At 45.3% G+C, this 7,500-nt stretch overlaps 1 protein-coding gene across 1 annotated transcript in view; it reads right to left on the bottom strand.

Moving 5' to 3' along the window:
• LOC121684578 (cytoplasmic dynein 2 heavy chain 1) overlaps positions 1 to 7,500 on the bottom strand; it is a 170,373-nt gene that overhangs the window by 112,136 nt on the left and 50,737 nt on the right. The window contains exons 58-63 of the mRNA XM_042064637.1: positions 4,729 to 4,842; positions 4,092 to 4,252; positions 3,020 to 3,143; positions 2,620 to 2,741; positions 2,245 to 2,331; positions 1,709 to 1,835 (exon numbers count right to left, since the gene is read on the bottom strand). Coding sequence (XP_041920571.1) covers positions 1,709 to 1,835; positions 2,245 to 2,331; positions 2,620 to 2,741; positions 3,020 to 3,143; positions 4,092 to 4,252; positions 4,729 to 4,842 — 735 coding nt within the window. The remainder of the gene's footprint in view (positions 1 to 1,708; positions 1,836 to 2,244; positions 2,332 to 2,619; positions 2,742 to 3,019; positions 3,144 to 4,091; positions 4,253 to 4,728; positions 4,843 to 7,500) is intronic.

Below are 7,500 nucleotides of genomic sequence, written 5' to 3'. Positions count from 1 at the left end.
CCCCAGCGGCGAGCTGGGCGGGAGCGGCTGGGAGATTGAGAGCTTTAATTAAAGAGGAGACAGATGGAGAGGGGAGCTGCTGGAGAAGCCAGAAGGGGCCAGCAGTCTCAGCAGCAGCAGACCTCCACTCTCATCAGCAGCCCAACACAGCACCTCAACTCTCACCTACCCAACACATGCACACAGACCACACACACACACACACACAAATCAAACACACACACACACACACACACGCACGCACACGGACCACACACACACCCACACACACACAGACCACACCCACCCACCCACACCCACACACACACACACTCACCCACACACACACAGAGCACTAACTGTACCCATCTCTCTCTGGCTCTGTCTCCCTCTATCTCTCTCTACATCACTTAGCTGCCCAGTTCAAACACAGACTGCCCTCGGCAATAGACTCTCATCTCCAATGCCAACGCATCTTCTGTGGGCCGTAACTCTCCACCACTCTTTATGTCACCATGAGTCTCGCCTTTCTTCCTCCCTATTCAAGTACAATGAACTGTTCCACTGCAACCATGCCATGCCCCAGAAAACGTACCTATCCAGGGAATATATTATCTTAGGCTAACACTTTATAGTAACTACACACAATTCATCATTTATTAAGCATTTGTGAATGATTAGTAAATGGCTTGTTCATCATTTGTAAAGTATTGTTCATACATTATTTCTCATCAGTGAAGCATTTGTACACACAGTTATAAATGGTTTGTTCATAGTAAATAAGCCTATATCTAAAATATGTTTATAAATAATAATATATATTTATAAAAAATATTTTTAATACTTAATAAATTATTTGTAATTTGTTGATGACATATTATTTCCATTATTTAACAGTTGTTACACACATATGTACTAATGGTTAGTTAGGATGTGGATACATGTTTTATAAACCACTTCCTAATACTATAATTCATGATTAACTCAGGAGTTACAAGTGGTTAGTTATTTATATTTGTGAGCTCATCTAAAGTGAGGACTTTCTATGCCTTGCAATACAATTTCAAATGAGTTGCAAAGGTTACATTTACATTCATTCATTTAGCAGACAATCTTATCCAAAGCTTACACTTGTCACTTGACTTACACATGTCAATTAAATTAAAGGGTAATGACACAATGGTGGAAGTCAGGAATTGAACCACCAACTTTTCAGGCAACTGCATGCTAGCCCAGCTCCTTCTTATGTATTTATTTATGACAATTAACATAGGAGTAATACTTTACAAATGAGGAGTAATGATTACAAATGATGAAATGATGACAAATGATAGTAATAGTTTGCAACTGGTTTATAATGGACAACTTATTTCTTGTATAAATGGTTGTTGCATTATTTAGTATAAAGTATAAAACATCTATTTACAGAAATATTTTTGAGATGAACAAACCATTCATAACTGCGTGTACAAATGCTTTACTAATGAGAAATAATGCATGAGCAATTCTGATGAACAAACCATTTACTAATAGTTTACAAATGCTTAACAAATGATGAATTGTGTGTAGTTATTATAAAGTGTTACCTGTTACGGGTATAGGTAAACAAGTTAACTCCCATAAAGGTAGATTTGTCTCTTTCTCACACCTCCTTCCTCACACCTGCACAGCCCCAGAGCAGCCCCAGCACCCCTCCACACTTCTCCGTCCATCCCAGAGTAGTCCTCACCTGGGCATTCCAGCGCTTGTGCTCCCCGTCCAGCTGATGGATCAGCTTCTCGGCTGCGTCTATCGTCTCCTGAGCTCTGCTCACCTCCGCCTCCAACTTGGCTGCCTCCGTGGTGCGAGTCTGGAACCTGTGTGTGTGTGTGTGTGTGTGTATGTGTGTGTGTGTGTAGGACAGAGAGGGAGAGAGAGAGAGAGAGAGAGAGAGAGAGAGAGAGAGAAAGAGAGAGAGAGAGAGGCAGAGAGATCAGATAGCTAAATAGTCACATGGCAGTGAGATTAGGGAGACATTTGCGGGGTCTAATGGGCTCTTTGGCTCTTCAGGTAAACGTCAGCATGATGAAATGGGAGATTTGCAGGAGACTCAGGGGATACACAGAGCTTACTCCTCTGTCAGGAAACCCCTGGATGGGATTTTAACAGAGACAAAGAGTGGCTTGGCATGAGGTGTCCAGACGACCTTGGAGGACGAGCAAGAGGAAGAGGCAGAGAGAGGAAGGGCTAAGAGGGGGCAGTATCGGAGGGAGGACTGGGCCTTACTTCTCCTTCAGCTCGTTCACTTTCTGACCCACGGAGTTCAGCTGCTCCTCCAGCTTGTTCTTGCGACTCTCCGTTTTACGCAGATTGCTGAGCAGAAAGAAGGGGCCAGTGGATCAGCGCTCAAGTTCAAGATCAAGCATATTTGTTATAGCATATTATCTTACACAGTGGTCATTCAATATGATTTTTTACAGTGGTCATTCAATGTGATTTTGTGCACAGTACACTCATTTAAGAGCTGAATGAATGAGGTGGACGTATGGGTCAAGGGGGAGGGTACAAACAAAAGAAATGCATTTCATAGTATACAGAGTGAAGAGACAGGAGGCAGATATAGCCCACTACTATGACCGGTATATAACGCAAGTGACTCACTCCATGAGTCCGGCCTGCTCTCTCTCCAGAGGCCCGATCTTCTCCAGGACGTGGGAGTACTGCACGTTGGCCTTCACCCAGGCGGCCAGGGGGGCGGCCGCCGCACTCGCACGCTTGGCATTCTGCGGGTCACACACACACACGCACACACGCACATACACGCGCACACACACGCGCACACACGCACACACATACACACACACACACACACACACACACACAGAGCAGCCCTAAGAGATGCTGTGAAACAACTCTCTAAATAGCAATAAACCCAGCCCATGCAACTGATCAAACTACAAACCACAACATCAGCCCAAAGCCCATCACTCATAAGCATAAGAGCCCCTGAGTCCCAGGCTCATTAGCGGGGACTTTGGCAGGGCAGGCGCTGCTCTCCCACCTTGGGGTCGAAGGAGGCCTTGTTCCTGTGCAGAAGCTCCTCCACACTCTGGCGGATCTCGTGGGTGATGTTGCGCGCCTCGAACGTGGCGATGTCCTCCCGCACACCCCGCTTCGCCAGAAAACTGCATCATGGGAACACCGGGGAGGAGGAGGAACAGGAAGAAGAACACATCTCGTTCATTACACGGCCCAGGCGCCGTGCGAGCGCTCCCACACATGCCTCCAGTTATTGAAACGCAGAAATCCGTATTTGATGAGGGGCTTTTTTTTTTCTCAGTAAACAGTCACTAGCGTCTTCCTCTCCATTCAATTAAAACCTCTGGCACAGCACAGCGCAGCTCAGTGCCTGAACACAGCATCTCATTCACTGACTCATATTGTCTCTACAGCCTTAGCAGCTAATGACTCAAGCAATTGCTAAATGTCGCTATCAAACGTGTGCAACAGCAGGTTAGAAAACAACTACAGTAGCACTTTAATCCGCCTAAAACCCTACACGTTATACCGTGCCAGAAACATATACACATACATTACACAAACATACACGCACACACAGACATTAACATGCAAACACACATAATATGCATGCACACAGTACGTACATACATACATACATACATGCGTACATACATACATGCGTACATACATACATGCGTACATACATACATGCATACATACATACATGCATACATACATACATACATACATACATACATACATACATACATACATACATACATACATACATACATACATACATACTTACATACATACATACATACATACATACATACATACATACATGCATGCATACAAACATAGATACATACATACAGATGTCTTTTTGTTTCACACTTTGTTGCACCTTTGCTGAACCAGATGTATAGTTTACTTTCAACAAAGCTAACTAAAAAAGAAGCCACAAAAAGAATGACTAACATGTAAGACAATAAACAGAAATGGTAGGTGCTTCCTTATGGTAGGCGCAAGCACAAAGCGTATTCAATATGCCTCAGAGGTATTGACAAACACACACACACAAATCCTCCTTCCATTATACCACTTCTCACCTCTTCATGCTGACCCAGGAAGTGTCAAAAGTACCCATGAGCCTCAGCACGCCCTCCAGGATGTCTCGGATGACGTCGGGGGGCATGCGCAACGAGCGGATCTCTGACAGAGACTCGGGCTTGATGTTACCCACTGCCCTCTTCGCCTCTTCCACCAGCGGCTACAGCACACACACACACACACACACACACACACACACACACACACACACACACACACACACACACACATCAGCGGAGGCCAACAGAAAACCCCATCACACAGAAAGGCCTCCTCCACTGCATTTCATTTAACAGATCGCAAAGAGAGCTCCATCCATTAATTTATACTCAGCATAGCAGACTAGACATCACCAGTGATTATTTCCAAAAAACACAACACAATCATGAATAAACTACTCTTCTAGTTTTCGCAGCACTAAATAATCCCTCTGAAAAAGGAATGTGCTGATGAACTGCAACTGCTCAGTAATTAGAGGAGTCTTTCATCATTGCGGCTGACGCTGCACTGCTGGGAGTGTGCACTAGGGCTTATTTGGCGTCCGGTTTGTTTGTGTACATATTGAATCTGAATGGGTGCGGGTGTTAAGTCCTCAGCTGCAGGGCAGACGGGGCAGTGTCGGGCGAGAGACGTCACCTGGACTTCCTTCAGCTCGTCGTCTATCTTCTCTTTGCGCTCCTCGATCTTGGAGACCTCCTGAGCCATCTTGCCTTTGATCTTCTCCATCTCCGTCTTCTGGTCGCTAGCGTTCTGAGGCAAAAGAAAGCAAAGCAGTTACTCTCAAAAACACACACACAAACACACACACATCTTAACAAACACATATCAGGAGATAATGCAAATATATCACAGGGATCCACTCAGGGCTCCAAACTAACTTTTTTTTACTAGGAGCTCAGTGGCCCCCAACTTTTAGGGGCACAAACAGAAAATGTAGGGGCACACAACGTAAATCAACATTCTAACCAAATATTCACATTTCTACTAATTTCCACTGTATTACTAATAAATACTTTGATAATAGATGCAGAAATTACAATGTGCTGTTTCAAATTCAGTGTCACATTTTATTGTGCACTTTTGAAGCTCTGATTTACAGCCTCGTCTTCTAAAAGCAACCGGCAGTGGCGTTGCTCTTTCATTTATTAAAATGTCACGGCATACTCTATGCTTGAGGCTAAGATTGTGTTTAACTAGTGTATTGTGTTAACCTGCAAATTTACTGGTTGCACATGTGCGACTGGATGTAAAATTCAGTCACACAATCTCAAATTTTGGTCGCAGTCTGGAGTCCTGCCATTAAATAAGCACACAGAAACACATACCGGTATGTTACTTTCAAAAACACACACACACACAAACCTCACCTGAACAAACGCATATAAGGAGAAATAGAATCCGTTGCTTTACAAACATAAATCCTGACAAACACTGTATTGTGTGTGAGCTGGTCCTATGCAAGTAAAATAGTGGCCTAGCACCCACCACCACCACCAGGGAGTGGACGCGGAGCACTGCACACACACAGGCCTGCTGCCTGCCGCACATCAACGCAACTCATAAGAAATACAGCTCTTATCAAAACACGTTCATTCTTACAGAACTGATACCAATCAAATTCTGAACACTCCTGAGATGCATCTCTAGTATTGGTATACTGTGTGATTAACTGACAGAGGCCTAAATGCCATGTCATGAGTAATTTGTGTAAAGCCTAGATTCCTCTCACTAGTAGATAAACCTACCAGTAATACTGAATAGGCCATCTAAAAAGATCCATGTCTCTGTCATGTCATGAAATCTTTACTGCAAGTCTCTATGAAACACGTGTAGTACAAAGAGCCATGTAACTCAGACTGGGGGGCTTGGCTACAACTCAATCAGTTCAGTAGGAAAGGTTACCAAAGGGCCAGAGCTCCTCTCACCTCACCTCCTGAGCACTCCCTTCACCAAAATACAAAGTGAGCTTTAACAGGAGCACCCGCTAATGAGCGGTAGAAGTCTCCGCTTAACAATAAACTCACACACACACACACACACACACACACACACACACACACACACACACACACACACACACACACACACACACACACACACACACACACACACACACACACACACACACGCCAAATCAAGCAAAAGTTGTGAGTAAGCAACAGCCTCTAGAGAATATGGAGGCAGGGGAATGGCCTGGTGGCCTGGCAAAAACTTCTTTTCAGGGAGAAGTTTGGGGAAGAGAGTGGTTTGCAAAAGAAGCACCACCGGCACTGGGGTCCCACTGCTCCACACACTTCAAAAGGAACAAACAGTCGCGCTCCCCTCCTGACAAACTAGTCTGCAATGCAAAACACCGAGGCTAGGAGGCAAAGTGTGGGTGTGTGTGTGTGGGTGTGTGTGTGTGAATGTGTGTGTGTGTGGTCTGTGAAATTCTGTATTAACATATCTCTCAGACATACACATACAGTGTCTCACACACATGCACACAAACACACACACACGCACACACACACACACACACACAGACACACACAACAAGCCCCCTCCAGTGTAGATACGGAGGGGCTCAGTGGTCGAGTAATGGCCCCGCAATAGCAGTAATAACACTGATGGTGGTCTGCCCTCGTCCACTAACGAGACATAATGTCCCGATCGACGACGCCACCACCAGCCTGTGACCTTAAACTCAGGACAGCCCCGACCGCGCTGCATTTACGTGGGACACGGGCCACGCCGCCGCTCAGGATTATGGGTAGAAAAGCACTGTGGTGTCACAGGCGATGATCGGGTGTTAATGGGGGAGCCGCTGCAGCTGTCGATGTGAGTGGACCTGGGCAGCGGAGAGCGTGCAGATTGGGCAGTCAGAGGCAAACGGCTCCCATCAGAACAGCAGGAGTCAGAGGTTAACGGCAGACAGCAACGCCCACTAATACAAAAAGGTCTACACACATGCCTTCTCAAACATATGCTGTAAATGCACACACGGAGGTACACACATACAAACACACAACACAACAGAAATGCACACAAACAAACATGCACACTGAGGTACACACATACAAACACACAACACAACAGAAATGCACACAAACAAACAGGATGACATTAAGCCAAGAGTGTAAGCACGCACAGGACGCCTGCTACAAGCATACATAAGAATGCCATTACATACGCAAGACTAACACAGGGAACATAGACAGAACATACACATGTGTGTGTGTGTGTGTGTGCGTGTGTGCATTGACACATACACACACACACAAGCACACACAAGCACACACAAGCACACACACAAGCACACACACACACACACACACACACACATACACACACAGTGATAAAAAGAGCCAGCTGTGGAAATGGGGGTCATTAAACATTAAAACTGGCAGCAGCTGCTGCACCTGTCAG

The sequence above is a fragment of the Alosa sapidissima genome, chromosome 15 (assembly GCF_018492685.1).
Source record: "Alosa sapidissima isolate fAloSap1 chromosome 15, fAloSap1.pri, whole genome shotgun sequence".
Lineage (NCBI taxonomy): Eukaryota > Metazoa > Chordata > Actinopteri > Clupeiformes > Clupeidae > Alosa > Alosa sapidissima.
This window is presented reverse-complemented; position numbering and strand designations above follow the sequence as displayed.